This window comes from Poecile atricapillus, chromosome 2 (genome assembly GCF_030490865.1).
Source record: "Poecile atricapillus isolate bPoeAtr1 chromosome 2, bPoeAtr1.hap1, whole genome shotgun sequence".
NCBI classification, from domain to species: Eukaryota; Metazoa; Chordata; class Aves; order Passeriformes; family Paridae; genus Poecile; species Poecile atricapillus.
The window spans coordinates 94,274,381-94,291,275 of record NC_081250.1 but is presented as its reverse complement, the minus strand read 5'-3'; the positions used below and the strand labels follow the sequence as shown (position 1 = coordinate 94,291,275).

The 16,895-nt window shown below is 41.3% G+C and overlaps 2 protein-coding genes across 2 annotated transcripts; one reads left to right on the top strand and one right to left on the bottom strand.

Moving 5' to 3' along the window:
• Positions 1 to 2,954: 2,954 nt before the first annotated feature.
• On the bottom strand, positions 2,955 to 8,809 carry TDP2 (tyrosyl-DNA phosphodiesterase 2). The gene is made up of 7 exons (XM_058831923.1): positions 8,618 to 8,809; positions 8,455 to 8,543; positions 6,288 to 6,455; positions 5,534 to 5,625; positions 4,940 to 5,058; positions 4,406 to 4,576; positions 2,955 to 3,609 (listed from the first exon to the last, which is right to left on the bottom strand). Exons 1-7 carry the CDS (start codon positions 8,807 to 8,809, stop codon positions 3,328 to 3,330), a joined length of 1,113 nt encoding a protein of 370 aa, XP_058687906.1. The 3' UTR covers positions 2,955 to 3,327.
• A 30-nt stretch (positions 8,810 to 8,839) lies between these two features.
• Positions 8,840 to 14,995, top strand: ACOT13 (acyl-CoA thioesterase 13). The gene is made up of 3 exons (XM_058831925.1): positions 8,840 to 8,973; positions 11,946 to 12,130; positions 14,306 to 14,995. The coding sequence occupies exons 1-3, from the start codon at positions 8,893 to 8,895 to the stop codon at positions 14,460 to 14,462; spliced, it is 423 nt and encodes a 140-aa protein (XP_058687908.1). The 5' UTR covers positions 8,840 to 8,892; the 3' UTR covers positions 14,463 to 14,995.
• Positions 14,996 to 16,895: the final 1,900 nt, after the last annotated feature.

Here is a 16,895-nt window from a genome sequence, read left to right as displayed (position 1 = left end):
CTCTTAGTGAACAAAACCCTGGGAAATTTACCTGCTATTTCACCCTCTTTTTTTTGTTTGTTTTTAAATCCATCTATTTATTATTTAACTCCTTATATGTTTAACATTTCTTTATTTAATTCTAGGTATATCATTTCTCTTTTAATAAGTTCAAGCTCTTTTGATGTAGGAGTGTTTAAGACTGGCTGGATTCTCAGAAGAAACCGCTTCCCAATAACTGGATCAATAACTGGATCAAATGCCTCCAACTGTACAAGATTTCCACAAGTTCAGGTTACTGTTGATTATTAATTTTCTCACATTCACATTTGTATAAATCCTTTGGGCTGTACAGATGCCAAAATATGATGCTACTGAATCAAGAAAGTAAATCAAATAACAAATTGCAGGCCAATAAATGTTTTGTTTGGTTTAACTTTGCTGTTTCTACCCCTTCAAGTTTTAGTTGCTGTATTCAGCAGATATTTTACCTTTTACATCACTGATTAAATTAAGAGGCAAATTAATTTAAAGGCTCTGACTGCTCTTGATTGTCAGCAATTTGGATGCTTATTAAGTGGCTTAAAGTACATTTAATTAAAGATGTATTGCTTCACATTCAATAGTCAGTGAAACATTTAGTGTTGATGTCTTCTTACACAGTATTACCACTTCTGTAGTTCAAGAATGCTTTCAAAGGATGTATGCATGATTTCCTCATTCTAAAAGAATGACTAACCACTAATTGCACTGAATTGAGTCTTCCACTTACCTACTGTTTATAATTATGAAAATAAATTGGCCCATACAAATGTTATCTTTGCTTGCTCTTACGTCCCCCTCACTATCTATTCCAAAGGTTAAGAAAGACTGCTGATCAAAGGAGGAAATGGTCACTGCTAGAAATGGATCTGGAGTTTAGGCATTGAGATAGATCACACACTACTCCAAATGCTATTTTTCTCTTGCTTTTTTTCCTGATTTAAAAACCTATTCCAGAACAACAGGAGCCAGCCTCTTTCATGTCTTCCAAAATATTCCCGAAGGTGCAGCCACATAAACGAAAGTAGCCATAATACAGAAGGCCACATAATCCTGTGGTTTTTGGTGATGAAAAAACACAAGTTTATTGTACTTTTCACTTCTCGAACACTGTTAGAAAAGTCAAACTGCCTTCACCTTCCCCACAAATCCTTTGGCTGGAACTATCAAGGAGGGGGAGGAGGTGTAAGCCCTGACAACAAACCCCATGACATTTCTTTCAAAGACTCTTGGTAAGGAACAAGATCGTCATGGAGCGAGTCATAATGTGTGAACTGTGCCAGCCACATTTTAAGCCCAGAAGGAAAGGCCTGACAGTTGGAAAATCCTGGCAGTTGTACCTATTTTTCACTTTCTTACAGAACTATTTATTTGGGAATAGAAAGGAGAGATTATGGGCTCAAAAGAAGTATAAAAATGTATCTGTGATTTCTCCTTCCTTGTTTTTGCAGCTGAGTTATTATAAAATAATGGGATATGTTGAAAGCAATCAAGGGTTGGACATCCTTCCCAACAGGAAGCCCAAAGGCTGTTCTCTTTCACCTTTAATAAAAAGAATTTGCTGTTTAATGTTAAGTGAAAGCAGACCAGGAGACTTCTGCAGCTGATTTCTGTGGAGATGAATTAACATCCTGAGCTTTATTTGCTTGTTTAGTAAGGTCACCTGGGCCTCCTGCTGAATGAAAGGAAAACCACACCTATCTCAGGCCTCCCTGTTCCTTTGACAAGTGGAAGAGCTGATTAACTTCCTCAGGAGAGGTTTAGACTGCACATCTTTACTGAAAGACTGGTCAAACACTTTTACTGGCTGTAAATTACTGTCACAGAATGTGAAAATGGGTAAGGTTGGAAGTGAGCACCAGCAGCATTCTCCTGGCTCAAGCACAGTCAGTCCACTGCAGCACATTAATAAGGAGTGTGTCCAGAAGGCTTCTGAATATCCCCAGTGAGGGAAACTCTGCCCCCCTCTCCAGGCAGCCTGATCCAGGGCTCAACCACCTGCATAGTAAAGAAGTTTTCTTCATGTTCCAGTTGAACTTCCTGGAACTTCCTTCCTTGCATGTGTTTCCAAAACAAATTAAGTTCCCCAAACCAAGTCTGTTTTTCCCATGAGGGTAATTGGGAAATGTCTTTATCTCAACCCATGAGCTTTCTTGTTTCTTTTCTGTTTTTTTTCCCAGATCTCCTCCTCCCACCTCATTGGGGAAGGGAACTGAGACAGTGGCTGGGTGGCAGACTGGCTACCAGGTCAAACCAAGCCACCATGGTAGTGCAGCAAAGTACAAGCTGTTTGTAACCTTTGGGCTCAAGACCAAAGACAAATGACAACAAAAAGAAGTAAAAAAATGTAGGCTGTCCATTCACTTCATGTCACTGACAGGTTATCTGTCCTTCCTCTCCATGTCTGTGCACTGAACTTCACATCGGGAAGTCAGGCTTTCCCTTTTACATCAGCACTGCACATCTATAAAACAACAGCTTCTATGAGACTGATTAGACAGTTCTTAGAGTAGGAAGGCCTGGTTGACCTTCTGCAAAGTCAGCAAGGCCTTGAGCTATTCAGGCTTTGCCCAGCAGTTTGTAAGAGCTCCTAGGAGCTCAATAAAACACAACACGTCCCATGCTAATAAGACTAAGTAAGTTATACACCATCCTAACTGAACAACGTCTGTGCATCTGCCTATATACTCTTCTTGCCAAACAGAAGGCATATTGTTCCTAAATCTTCTCAACAGTAGTTCAGTTTCTACTTAAGAAATCCTTATTTTGTGAGAATCCGGTCATTCTTTACTCAGCTCCTTTACTGCCTTGCCCAAAGGGGCGTGTACACCCAACACAAACTTCAGAAGCTCATACAAAACGCCCTTTGAAACACAAGGTTGTAAAGGATGATGGGAATGGTTACAAAATAAACAATGAAGGCACAATAAAAGTAGTCTTAAAATACAAAAAAGCAGCCTTTATTATGAGATCATAACACATGCCAAAATAAAAGTCTTTAAAATCACTGAGTATGTTTATGAATTGTATTTACAGGTTTTTCCTGCCATTTTAAAACTAGAATTTGTTTGGTTTTGCAGATATTTTTAAAAATAAATATTATAAAACATGATTCAAGAAAAGATGCATACAACAGGAAAAGAGAAACCTGGCTTGAAATGAAGCTGCTCCTGCAGAAGCCGAGAACTAAGAATGTATTAGGGTTAAAAACTTAAATATGTCCTACCTTAAACTGAGAGGGTAAAATTTTGTAAAAACAAGAATAAATCACCTAAACACTAATGATGAAGGTATTTTTTTCCTCTTTTATAATATAACATCAAAGTTACACAGAATACCCCAGTGATCACTAGGATATCTGCCACATTCTAATTTTTCCAAACCAATTAAGTCCATGCTTCGTGGAACGAAATGCCCCCCTTCCACTGCAGGCCGAAAGTAAATACGGTCAAACCTCATCTTGCACTTGTAGGCTGCATTCAGGTTGGTGTTGGACTGGGTGTCCCAAGTGTAGCGGCAATGTTGAGGTTTACCCAAGAACTCCCAGACATCCTTAATGCCCTCAGGTAAGTTACCAAATTTAGTAACCTGAAGGTAGAAGGAGGAAAAAATTTACACAAGATAGTGAATTCACAAATTCTACCTTCAAAAACTAGAACGGAGTTGTCACAGCATTGGGGTTTTTTCTGCAAAACGTAAGTTGTTAAAATCAAAGATCTTGGAGATCCTTCTATGGTATTTCTCCAGATACTCTAAAGCATGACCATTTCCCGTAGCAGTTTCTAAATCCAAAACATGTTCCAAAATAAATGTTCAGCTCTGAAATGCTGAGGTGTAGGGGCCAACACCACGTTTCCTAAACCAGTGTTGCTCCAGTTCACTGCAATGGAATTTCATGATAGGGAGAGCTGAAACTCTGACCTTCTAGTAATAATGCACAAATTTCCCTTTTAGTATCAGAAGTCAAAAAACTGCTTCTAATTTTGAATGTCTTGATCCCAGGGGATAAATATCTATTTCTCCAGAGCACCCTCTTCGTTCATTGATTCTACAAGCTCTGAGAATTGGAGACTTGAACAAATAAAGACCGCGTTCTCAAGATGAAAAGATGTTTTTGAAGTCAAAACTTCCATCAAATCTGCCTGAATCTGCTCAGATACAAATATTGTTATGAAAGCATTTTCTTTAATTGGGAAGGGGTCTCCATATAAATTACCTCAGCTTTAACAACACTTGCTTCTACTTAGTCACAGTTCCACATTTTAAGTGTTGAATACCACTGTTCTGTCTAAGCTGGTAATTTCTCATAAAGACAACAGAAAAGCCTGAGAAGGTTTTGTCAAAACACCTTTTCTAAATAACAAAGTTGCTTATTTCTATTTACCTCGCTGTCTCTGAGGTTTGTATCCCCTCCAAATATAACAGTGGTGGACTCTGGCTCCTTCTGCATTTCGTTCAACACTATTTGCAGCTGCTTTATACGCTCCTTGGAGTGATTTTTAGTGCTCTCCAGATGAGAGGTCATAAGGCAAAGTTCAGTACCAGATATGCTCACCTACGTGTGAAACAAAGAGGCAGTGTTACTCGCCACATCACAGTAACAAGCTCAAAGACAAAATCTAATCACAAAGAAGTGACTGAATGACAGAGCTCTGGTTAATACTAGTTTTACATTGAAGGGGCTTACAAAAGGATAACAGGCTTTTAGTTCTGTTTTCAGAGATTATGAGGCTTGAAAACAAAAGATCATAAGTAACATGCATAAAAGACTTGTCAGTTTATAAACTGTGTTTATATGCTTGGAGAAGTTCTTCTGCTCTTTGAGACTGTCCTAGAGAAAAAAACAGTCCAGCCTTTCCTGAGATTTTTTGCTTGAAAGGCAGAAGTACAGCTGCTTAGTACATCGTGACTCACTCACATGCACAACCAAAAGGTTCCTCTTCATGGCAGTTGTTGGAAAAGGTACTACCTCATGTTTCAGCAGCTTCACTCTTGATTTCTTTAACATTATGGCAGTGAAATACTCATCTATGTTACCTAAAGAAGACAAGGAAAGAAATGTTTGAGGACATCTTCTGCTGTGCCACAACAGAACTGCCATAAAGCAGCTAAGGTTCTGAAAGAGACCTTTTTAGCACAACCTGTGAGAATATGTTGATTATTAAATCACTAGTGAAAAGCTGCATCATAACGATCTGAACTTTTCAGATTTTTTAAATGCAAATACTTAAAAAATTACTTATCTCTAGTACTTTTTGACTACCCTTGCTACCAATCTTTCAAAATACAAAAAAAAAATACAAAAGCAAATGTCAGAGAAGCAAGTTTTTCACATGCATAATTTGCATCAAGATATATGCTGAGATCAAAACACAGAAACATTGAGTGCTTCCTTCTTCACTTTACTCTTTATAGTCTTTAAAACGGTCAGAGGTTTTGGCAAGGGAGACAGAATAAACCCAAACTTTATTTTCTGGTTTTTTGTCTTTAGCACCCGAGGGTTTTTTCTTGCCTGGAATAATAGTGTAATTGCTTGCTTTCTTCTGGAGAAGAGGGACATGTGGTGGGATGACCTCCTGTAAAAACACGACGTCCGGACTGTATCTGAAATCAGCAAGGCAAGAAAAATTTCAATTACTTACTGAGAAGTAGTACTGCAACACTCTGAGGCCAAATGGAACAAAGTCAGTGATTTCAGGTGTACCTTACCCTCATTTTCCTACATTTTGTAAGAATCTACTCTTTAGAAATGAAAAATGCTATCTGCATTGTATTTAGCACCACCATTACTAAAAGGGAGGAAACAACTGTTATTATCAACATGAAACCGACGTGGCAATAAAATGCATGACTTCCTTATACCACAACCTTGCAGGTTTCATATACTACATACATGAGGAATTCAACTTAAGCAGCTGCAAAGTAGCTTTGGGACATGTTCTCCAGAAGATTCTCATGTACAGGATGCAATTATGAATTATGTTCATGATGTACAATTGCACTTGAACAATATTGCTCATTATTAGACTTTAAAAGTAGCCATCTCAAAATATTTAACCTCTGGGATGCTGCACAGGTTCACACCTCTTACAGTCAGTATAACAACCCTCAGCTAGTTAGGATTTAAACAGTGATTGATCTGTTGCATCCAACATTACGATAACTGGGGCATGAAGATTTGTAAATACTTGAATCAAGAAGCTTTTGTTGTTGTTGTTATTGTTGAATCCAGGTACATGACAGTACAAAGAGGAGGCTGTACTTACAATGCCAGGTATGTACAGACTCCTCTAGCTCGATCCTGCAGATTTCCTAGATCCAGCCCATCAATGTTCCAGGTGATCAGTGAGAAGTTGCTGTCATCCTCTTTTTGCTGCGAGTCTTCACTATTGACACTGGCATTACTTGTAGTTGCATCTGCAGTGAGATCAATGCTAAAGAGAGAGTGTATTTGTTTGTTAACATGAATAACACTAATATGTGATTGCCTTATCTTCTAAAGCATGTATTGATCTCAACATCATTTAAAAGCACGGTAACTAAAACGTACAGGTCCCAGTCATACAGAGCTGTGGTACACAGGTAAAGTGTTTCTTCCTCCTCCTTACAGGCACAAGAAAACATTTACCATTCTGATGAAAGTTAATAGATGGTAACCAATGTAATCCAAAGCACCTGAGTAGTTGAATTCATTCCCCACAGTCCCACTCTTCCCCCGTGTACTTTAGGAACAGGCTGCTTCCAAGTAGATTCCCCGTGGGGTCACAAGTCCGTCCTGCCAGCAAACCTGTTCCAACATGGGCTGCTCTGTCCGTGTGCCCACAGGTCCTGCCAGGAGCCTGCTCCAGCGTGGGCTTCCCATGGGATCAGCCTTCTTCAGGCACCCACCTGCTGCAGTGTAGAGTCCTCCCTGGGCTGCAGGTGGATCTCTGTTCCACTGTGATCCTCCATGGGCTTGCAGGGGCACAGCTGCCTCACCATGCTCTGCACAGGAGCTGAAGGGGAACCTCTGCCCCTACACCTAGAGCATCTCCTGCCCCTCCTTCTTCGATGACCCTTGGTGTCTGCAGGGCTGTTTTCAGTTCTCTCTTCTGCTGTGCAACAACTCTTTAACCTTAAGTACATTAACCCAGAGGTGCTACCACCATCACTGATGGGTGCATCAGGCTGCCTTGAAGCCAGCTGACCTTGGCTCTGTTGGATGCAGAGGAAGTTTCTGGCAGCTTCTCACAGGAGCCATCCCTATAACCCCTCACTACCTAAACCTTGCCAAGCAAACCTGGTCAGAATAACGTCGATAAAACAGTGATGCTTTTGTTGCTGCTAACTAGTGCTTACCTCAAGACAAGGACTTTTCAGCTTCCTGTGCTCTGCCAGGTCCATAAAAAACTGGGAAGAAATATGTCCAGGCAAGCTGACCTGAACTGGCAAAAGGGATATTCCATACCATAGGTCATTATGTTAAGTGAATGAACTTGGGAGGGAATTGGCCAGGAGGAGCCAACTGCTGCTTAGAGATGAGCTGGGCATCACTCAGGGGGTGGTGAGCAATTGCCCTGTGCATCACTTATCTTTCTTGGGTTCCATTTCTCTCTCTCTCTTTTTGTTATCTCCATTTTCATTACAAATAATTTTATATTATTATCATCCATTTTATTTCTACTATAAAACTGTTTGTACCTCAACCCATGTTTTTTTTGTTTTTTTTTCAATTCTCTTTCCCACCCCAACCGAGAGAATGGTGGTATGTGAGGGCGTCCAAGTGAGTGGGTTCATGCTACTTAGGTGGTATCTGGGGTTAAACCACAGCAGGCAGGGATCTGGAAAAGTTCAATTCCACATGCAGATCAATACATTCAGTACATCCTCCAGGTGTGCTGTGAGATGGTCTATGTAAAACACATATCTTACATCTTAACTTTCACAGGTACATTTAACAAGGTGTGTGTGTACATACCAATTTTATTTCTTGGAAAAAAATATGCATACATCCAGTATAACACAAATATGCATAATTTACACATATAAAAATGTGAATACGGTAAAATCTGCATATGTACTGGTGCACAACACAGGGCAATAAGAAAATGTGCCTGTGCCTTCTCCAAAAGGGTCAACAATCCACCAGTCCAGAGGATCCAGAGAGGGAAAATGCAGCCCAAAAGCCTGACGGCCTCTCCAAGGGAGAGAAACGTCGGGAAAGGACGAGAACGGGTGCAGAAAAGGAACCAGGAGCCACCTGCCTCGCCACTCGCCAGCCGAGATGCGATGTCCGGCGGGAGGGGAGCGCTGCTCCCCGAGTCAGGCCTCGGCCCCGGGTGTGAGAGGGCCCAGTGCCTTCCCGCCGAGGGGAACCTGCCTCCACCCAGGAGGCTCCGCTCCCCGACCCCCGTCCCCTCCTCCTGCCATATGCCCCCTGTCCCTGTCACCTACCAGCTGCCGGTGTCCGCGCAGGCCGGGGCCGCCCCGCCCGCCGCTGCCTCCATGTCCCGCGGCGGGTCGAAATAGGCGTTCAGTGCCCTCTGAAACACAGCGGCACCTGGCAGGGAGGGGCCACCGCCGGCCAGCCCCGCGGCCCCGCCGGCCCCGGCCCTACCTCCATGTGCCAGTCGCTGCCGGCCAAAAAGCGCCGCGCCACGGCCGCGTCGCTGCTGGTGATGGCGGCGAACTGGGAGCACAGCACCTTCCTCCGCTTGGCGACACGTAGAGCCTCCTCATCCCCATCCTCCTGCTCCCGCTTGCGCTCCGCCGGCGGCGGGCTGGGCGCTGCCTCGGCCCCCTCCTCCATGGCTGCGGCGGAAGGCGGCGGGAGGCACCGCCCGCCGGGGTTGCCGTTCCGGGGCGCGGGCCGGCGGTCAGCGGGGCGGCAAGATGGGATTCACACTGGAGAGCCTGAAGGAGGCCATGAAGTACATGGTGGAGTCGAAGGGCTTCGACCGGGTGCTCGGCAAGGTACGGGCACTTGGAGGGCAGGGCTCCGGCAGCGCGGCCCCGCGGGACAGGGCTGCAGGGGCCTCCTGTTCCCTGCCGGGGTGACAGGCTGAACCGGCAGCAGGGGTCAGCCCCGGCGGCCGCAGAGGTGCGGGCTCGCCGGTGTTTCCCCGCACGCCACGCCTCGGCACCGCGGCGTGTGGCCGTGCTGCTGACGCGGGGTGGAATACGCAATTGTTACAATAAGAATAATAACCCAAGTGCTGTTCAGTAACTCTCGTTAAATACTCCAGCTGCCTTCCAGCAGCTCTCTGAAGGTGGCTGTGCTGAGCAACCTTCAGGAGTCATTGAGCAGGTGGTATTCTTGCATTCGCAGTAAGTGCGAAGCTGTTAACTTGCAGGACAGTGAAATTGTGACATAAACTCTTCCCTGTTTAAAATTAGAAAGATACCTCGTTATGACACCTCATTCCTGAGCCTGAAGTCAGACCGAAAGCACAAGACGCACCCCCAGTGCTCTCTGAATTTCTACACAAGGCCTTGCACTGCACCTTCACCGCACCTTTTGGTGTAGAGAAATGTAATTGACTGTGTCTGCTGCAGTGTCATACTACATTATGCCCAAAAAAATGTTGAAGCTACTGTTCCTTTTCACTGTAAATTGTGCAGTTTGTGGTAGCATAGATGCTGTGTAGGAAAGTTCTTGTGAAGCGGTTTCAATGTTCTCATTAAATTTTCCCCTTAATTTTAATTTGGCTATGTAACTGTGACTTGGAGCAATGGAGTAAATATATCTAAGAAAATCAGCCATGTGAAAAATCATATGCTTTGCATTGTAGGGGAGCAAACGTTATAATGGAAGCAGCGCGTTTGTTGACAGCTCCATGATATGATACATTTAATAGAAATCAACTGTTCACAAAGTAATTCTTAGTCATGTTTTTCCAAGACACTTTAGTGGGTATAAAGTTTTTTTAAAATGTATAAAGCTTTAAGAAGATATATTTATAGAGTCCATTTAGTTCATAGTCACCACTTCACTGTGATAACTTTTCAGTACTTTTAAACCCTGATAAGTGGTGAGCAAATATTAGCATTTCAGCTTGTAAAGATAATTGCCTGGAAGTGAGCTTTGGGAGACAGGCTTCCAGTCTTGCTCTGGAATACCTTCAGATTTTTCCTGCAACCTTCTAGAATTAGGATGCTAGGAATCTGATGATAATAGCAATGAAAGGACAGTTGTGTTTGAATTAAAAGTAACTGCTGCTTTTCTGGGAGCTAGCTGAAATCTCTGTTACCATAACTAAATGGCTCAAGGTTTTTCTTGTTCCAGAGGAGACACATTTTAGTCTGAAACCTTTCACCTCCTGCTTCAGACTTAGTTTCTGGTTTAACTCCAATGCGGTATCCACCCAGTGTTTAATGACTATGTGTTTAAAGCCTGGAAGCTGAAGCAGTGTGCTGTTCCCTGAGGCAGACGCGTGGGAGGACAAGCACAGCAGGGCTGGGAGAAGCACAAACCAGCAGCTCTAGCTGAGTAGGTCCTGGAAGTGTTCAAGTACTGAACTATTTTTGTCAAGGAGAGCAGGCATGTAGTGCCAGCTCAGAGCAGTGACAAATGCGACCAGATGCTTTCCTCACCTCGCTGGTGGGTTGGAGCAGCAGTCCCTGGCCGGAGGGGAAGCCATCTGCTCCCAGTGTTGAGCATCACTAAAGTCCTCCTTAGAAATTCTGTCAGAAGCTTAGGCCTCCAGTGCAGTGCAGCATGCCTGATTTAGGACTTGGGCTTTTCCTTGATATAAGTGTTATTTCTATATTAGGATGTTGCCTCAGTAATTTCCTCTCTGTTTAATACCAGTTTTTTCCATTAGAAGAATATACTATGTCATCATTGATCTTAGTATCGTTTGTCTGCAAGATTTGGATAAACTGGTTTATCAGAAAGGGTGAAACTCAGCTCTTACATTGCATTATAAATAAGGAATGATGATCTTGGAAACATTTCAACCTCAATAGCTTTTAAGATCAAAAAAGATTTAAATCAACTCAACTGGTAACAGAATGGAAACATTCAAGTTTAAAAAAGCCCTTGTAAAAAACCTGAAAATTTGTAGGAATAAATATAATAAATGTCCATGTTTCACTTTTAATCATCTAAAGGCACTTCAAAGTCTTAGTTATACATGTAAATATATGTGGAACTTACCCCAGTTTTGCATCTGCTTTCAGATTTTGAATACAGTGCTACTAACTGAAGAAATTTAAATTGAGATTTTAAAATACTGAATTGCAGTAACTTCTTGGTCTCAAAATTCCAACTTCATGTGTTGGTTATAGGGGGAAGCATGGTACCATAGGTGAGCTGTAATTCTGGATTTACCACCTGTGGGCTGGAATAAAATTGTATATGCAAATAATGCTGCTGTAACACTGTGATACATCCTTGGATACTTCTACTCACGAATATGAATTTACAACCAGGGAGGCCAATCTGATTAGTATTTCCAATGCTCATTCCAAAATACTGATTTTTTTGAGGTTGCTCTAATATAATGATTAATGAATGAGTGGAGATCTCATTTCCATTTTGTGAGCTAAGTAATATGTCTTCACAACTGTCATACACACAGATACTTAGAACAGTTTTGTGTTCCCTCTAATCTGGCCTTCCACTCATAGATTAAAGCAAAAGGAAAACTGAAGACAGTTTCCTCCTAAGGAATTCCTGACAGCATATCAAGTATTGAAGTGCTGTTAAGCTGTCAGTTTAAATATTTATCTGCATTAGAAGTACAGATTTTTCTAAGCCAACAGTCTTCTGCTCAAAACTCATGGAAATATCTAATGGAACAGTTGAATTACTGTATTTTCCACTTTTAATTTGTCTCATGAGTCCAGAGTCAGACAAAATTTACTTTCAATTTCATTGAGGGCAATATTAGGTGTTGATACTGCTGTCACTAAGCTTTTTATTCCTTTTTTTGGTTATACAGATGAAACTTCAGTCTGCAACTCCTGGAAAAGTTGTTTGTGAAATGAAAGTAGAGGAGGAGCATACAAACAGAGGTGGCACATTACATGGAGGTTTGACAGCCACACTTGTGGATGTGGTGTCAACAGCAGCATTGCTGTACACAGAAAGAGCAGCGCCTGGGGTCAGTGTGGACATGAACATCACGTAGGTATCATCCACTATAGTTACCAAAACATACTAACTTTTCTTCCCCTATTGATTCCATTGTACATCTTTTCTGTCCTGTGGCACTAAAAATGGTTGTTTTCTTCGGTTTCAAAACTGCTGTTTTGATAAATTAAAGGGGTTGCATGTGTGTTTTAGGAGATTGCATTTAGTTTCAAATTTTGAGTTGGACCTTCTTAAGCTTTTATTTGTTACGTGTGTTTACAAGACAGAGGCCATTCCTTCTTAGAATGTAAAGGGATGTTGATACGTGGTTAATTTTACTCATAAGAAATTGGTTTAGTGTCAGTTTTTGCTTTTGCAGCTATGTTAATGTCTCCTCAAAACCCAAGCTCTAGGGTAAGCAGCTTTCTATAAACCCTTTTTTAGTATTATTCCAGAAATCAGAGAAAAATATTAAAGCAGGAAAGAGTTTACCTCTGTTGTATGCTCATATAGAGGGTAAATTACAGATTGAATCAGAATTTCTCAGTGGCAGAAAAATCCTTTGCTCTAGGTCATTTTAAGGTAGTTTTATAATGAGAATAGTTCTTCCTATAATGAAAATTCAAAGTACGGTGTCTTAAAAAAACAGTTGTTCTGAAATTTTCTTTGATCATGCTATTGTAGCTTGTCAGCTTTGCTTCATTACTTTTAATGAAGAGATTATGACCAATTGGAAATAAAGTAATCCTGCTTGGAATAACTAACACAGAGTATTAAAAATCTTGGAAAAGTAACCCCCTAGAAAAACCGCTTTTAAAAAAAAAAAAAAAAGCTTTAAAAGTGTGTGGGGAGTGATCTGTATCTTTACCAGGTACCCTCCTTTCTCTCCAAGCACCTTCTGATTTCTCCACTGGGCAGATGGGATTAAGCATCTAAATTTCATACTGCCACTGTGATGACTAGGATCTTACTGGAAATTAAAACCGAAAATTCACCTGTCATTATGGGTTTTTTCCTGCAGTAGTATAACAAGAGGCAAACATCTGAATTATTGACACTATTAGTTATGTCCACCCAATTATATAAGGGCTGAAATTTGAAGAAAGTGCTGTCTCTGGAGGTGATCCAAAATTACCTTTAGGCAATGTTATATGAAGCAATATTAATAGCTTTTTTAACTTGGACTACTGCATTCATTGAACAAGTGAGACGGGATATCAAATATTGCTACAAGAACTTTTTTCCTTTTTGGGAAGGAGCTTTTTAAAAAGTTGTCATGAGGAAGCTATTTCAGTAATGGAAAGAACAGAGAGAAACAGAATTTTTTTTTTTGGTAACCACAAGAGGATCAGCAGCAGCTTCTGGAAATGAGACAAGGCTGAAATCCTGCCCAAGTCAAGCAATGGAGCTGGTGCTACATCAGCGTTAGGCGTGACTGACATTCTTGTGACATGGCGTCGTGTATAAAAATGGACTGGTTGATGAAATTTATCTCAACAAGATTAACATCCAGCAATTCTTCATTGTCTTCTGCAGCTCTTAATATTTGAATATTGTTCCATTACCTCAGATCATGGTTGGATCATGTTCCTCCTAATTCTTTCCAGGGAAATTCTTCATGCAGAAATTTCTTCCTGTTCCCCAAAGAGCATGCTTTAAAAGAACACCCCCTGCTCATGTAAATAAAAACAAAGAGTTGTCTAATGAATGGAAACATCATTTAAGGGCTGCCCCGGTTTCCATGACTTTCCTCTAACCAGGGCATGGGAACAGTAACTTATGCTTACAGTTACATACAGAAATGACCTTTTGGAGCCTTTGTAACAGTGACATTTTGCAGCTGAAGCAGACAGACTAGTTTAGAAAGACTGTAGGAAGCCAGCAGTGGTTGGAATAGGACTTGGAGCTGAACTTTTAACTGAAGTCTTGGTTACCTGATTGTTTCTGTTCCAAAACTGACTTTTCCTCAGAACCAAGCCAGTGGGGTTCTTTCTAGCCTACATTTTTTTCAGAGAACTCTTATACTTACTTACCACTGCCAGTAGTTAGAGGAGCTCAAATCCATTAAGTGGGGGTTTGCAAGTAGGCAGACAGACAGACAGACAGACAGAGATGTGTCTTTATTACCCATTTCTGCTAATTCCTTCATGATAATTTAAAATGCAGGAACATTCTTGGATTTATCCTCTGTACAGCCTCTTACCTGTTCCTTTTTTTTCTTCCTTGAAGATACACTTCTGCTGCTAAGATTGGAGAAGAGATACTGATTACAGCTCAGATTTTGAAGCAAGGGAAAACTCTCGCATTTGCCACTGTGGATTTAACAAATAAGGCTACAGGAAAGTTAATTGCACAAGGTAGACATACAAAGTTCTTAGGAAATTAGTATGAAAAAGTATTTTAAATAATGGTGTTGGACTTCAGAATCCTATAGAATGATTTTCTCACTTATGCAATATGATCTGCACAAAGTTGTGAGGGTATCTATCAAGTGAATTTCACTGCTGTAATAAATGAACAGATTTCTTAATTACCACCAGAATTGCTACAAGCCTGGGGGGTTTGGGATGAACAAGAGTGTGTGACAGCATAGGAAGGCACCTGGCTTTTTTTGGTCAAGATAGCAGAAGGGAAGAGCCTTTGGACCAGCCATATGGTTAACCAGCATGACAGCATTTGAAGAGATCCACTTTCTCTACCTTTGGTGTCATGTGACAAAGCAACCCTGTCTTCAGGCCTGTCAGTCACACTCAAACACCACTAGAAGTGCTTACAAACTGTACTTGCTCCCTGAGATAGTACAGTGTTCCTGTAACATCGTCCAGAACTGGTTTGAAAGTGTAAAGCAGGCTAATGCAAAATGTAACTTACTGATGCTGTAACAAATCCAGAAGTATTCAATAAAGCTTTCCGAAACTACCTTTTTTAAGATTGTTTCATAGTTTTGTAGCCTCTTTGCCCTAAGTAAAAGCATGCCAACATGGAGTGTTTGAGGGAGGGTCTGGTGGAAGCCTTGTACACAAATTCACCTGAGATGTCATCATCTCCCTCTGATCCCTGAATGTGAAAATATAGTTATATCATGTGGGATATTTCCACCTCTCCCTACCTGAGGTTATGGTTATATTTGTTTAAAATCCATCAGCTGCATGTTACAAATGTAAAAAAGTAATTTTGGTGAGCTTTCAATCAGGCTAAGGCTCTAGATTATCTGACCTGGGTTGAATGTGGTAGAGTTAGCTGAAGCCTGGGCCCCTCTTGCACTGTTGTGAACAGGCTTAACTGCTTTCTTCAAACTGTTGACAAACAATCCATGGTAAGGCTATCAAGCTGTAGTAAGAACAGCAATGCTACATATGTAGTGCATGATTTTCTCCTCTAGCAAAAAGCTAATCTGCACTTGTAAAGGGCATGTGTAAGCCCTTTTTGTTGTGGAAGTTGACTTACTGTCTTCAGTCATTTGACTGTTGTGATGAGCAGTTAAGGTCTTCTTCTGTGCATTCTTAAAGCTAAAGAATTTCCAATGAATTAGGTGACCTGTTCATATAGACTGATTTTCAATACAAACTCATGCAAGTCTACTAATGTGTCATTAATCTTTCCAAAATTACTTTTAAACAACGAGTATGAGTGGATAGCTAACCCTTCAGTGGAACTTCTCTAAAAAGTATCTACAGTGGGCTCAGGCTACCAGCATGAATTTTAGCTGCAAGTTTAGAACAGTTTTCATGGTATATACATTCTCAGAAAAGCTTTTTCTCAGGGGCTGCCTCAGAATCATACACAGTGTACGTGCCTGTGGCTAGTTGAACTTTCATTGGTAGCATCCTCTCTTTAGCAGTACACTCATAATTGGTTATCCCCCAGTACTTGCATGCATACTCAGAAATCATCCCTGAATCCCATTTAAAAAAGCACAATGTTTTGCTGAAACAGTTCTGCAAAGGTGCCTACTACAGCAGTAACCTTTTGTGTTTCAAATCTTTGCTTATCAGAACTAGATGCTTCACTGTATGAAATTCTCACTTTACAGCTCCCTCAGCCTGCCGCGCTCTGAGGAGACTTAAACATCTCCAGTTCCTCTGCGATTAACTGGATGAGCAGAGAGAGGATGCATCAAAGCAACTGGATGCACTTACTGACTACTGACTGGAAATTGCTGCCCTGGTTATCTTCCTATTAACATGTTCTGGCATCTCCAGATTTTTTCTCATTCACTTATGCAACATCATCTGCACAAAGTTGTGTGAGTCTCTGTCCAGTGAATTTCTCATTCTTAATTTATTCATTCTTAAGTTTACCAGTTTTCTTATGTAGGTTACTCATGCAGTAGAATGCAAGAAAATAGTTAAAACCACTCCCCTCCAATTGCTATAAACCCATTCCCCTCACTGGAATACAAGAGTAATTTTAACTATTACCTGAAATAAAAGGCAGAGGGTAGGAATGAAGGAGATGCCAAATTCAATAAATGCTGAAATACTGAGAACACTTTTAGCTCTACGTGCTGGGGCCACTCTGTCCTTGTGTAGCGGTCCCACTGCAACTTAACACGGCTTCCCTCAATCAGCGCTGGCTGCCTCAGGAACCTATCACAGTTAAGTGGTCCCATTCTATCACTTAGCATTCATCATATCTACATAATTACAACTGAAAAGCGTTCAGGCCAATTGAGAGTGGCAAACCTCAGCACAGAAACAACAGTATCCTCCTGTTCCCATTCAAGCCTGTTTCAGGCTGACCGGCAAGGACTGTTTCAGGCTGAGAGGGAAACAGAAATAAACCTTCCTGAAATAACAAGTGAATTCTCTTCTCCCTT

Excerpts from the sequence above, each read along its gene's own strand:
- TDP2 (XM_058831923.1), bottom strand. The coding sequence starts at position 8,809 with ATGGAGGAGGGGGCCGAGGCAGCGCCCAGCCCGCCGCCGGCGGAGCGC. Across the intron at positions 8,544-8,617 it reads GCAGCGACTGGCACATGGAG|AGGGCACTGAACGCCTATTT; the intron begins GTAGGGCCGGGG and ends GCTGTGTTTCAG. Across the intron at positions 4,577-4,939 it reads GGAACCTTTTGGTTGTGCAT|GTGAGCATATCTGGTACTGA; the intron begins GTGAGTGAGTCA and ends TTTCACACGTAG.
- ACOT13 (XM_058831925.1), top strand. The coding sequence starts at position 8,893 with ATGGGATTCACACTGGAGAGCCTGAAGGAGGCCATGAAGTACATGGTG. Across the intron at positions 8,974-11,945 it reads TCGACCGGGTGCTCGGCAAG|ATGAAACTTCAGTCTGCAAC; the intron begins GTACGGGCACTT and ends TTGGTTATACAG. Across the intron at positions 12,131-14,305 it reads AGTGTGGACATGAACATCAC|ATACACTTCTGCTGCTAAGA; the intron begins GTAGGTATCATC and ends TCTTCCTTGAAG.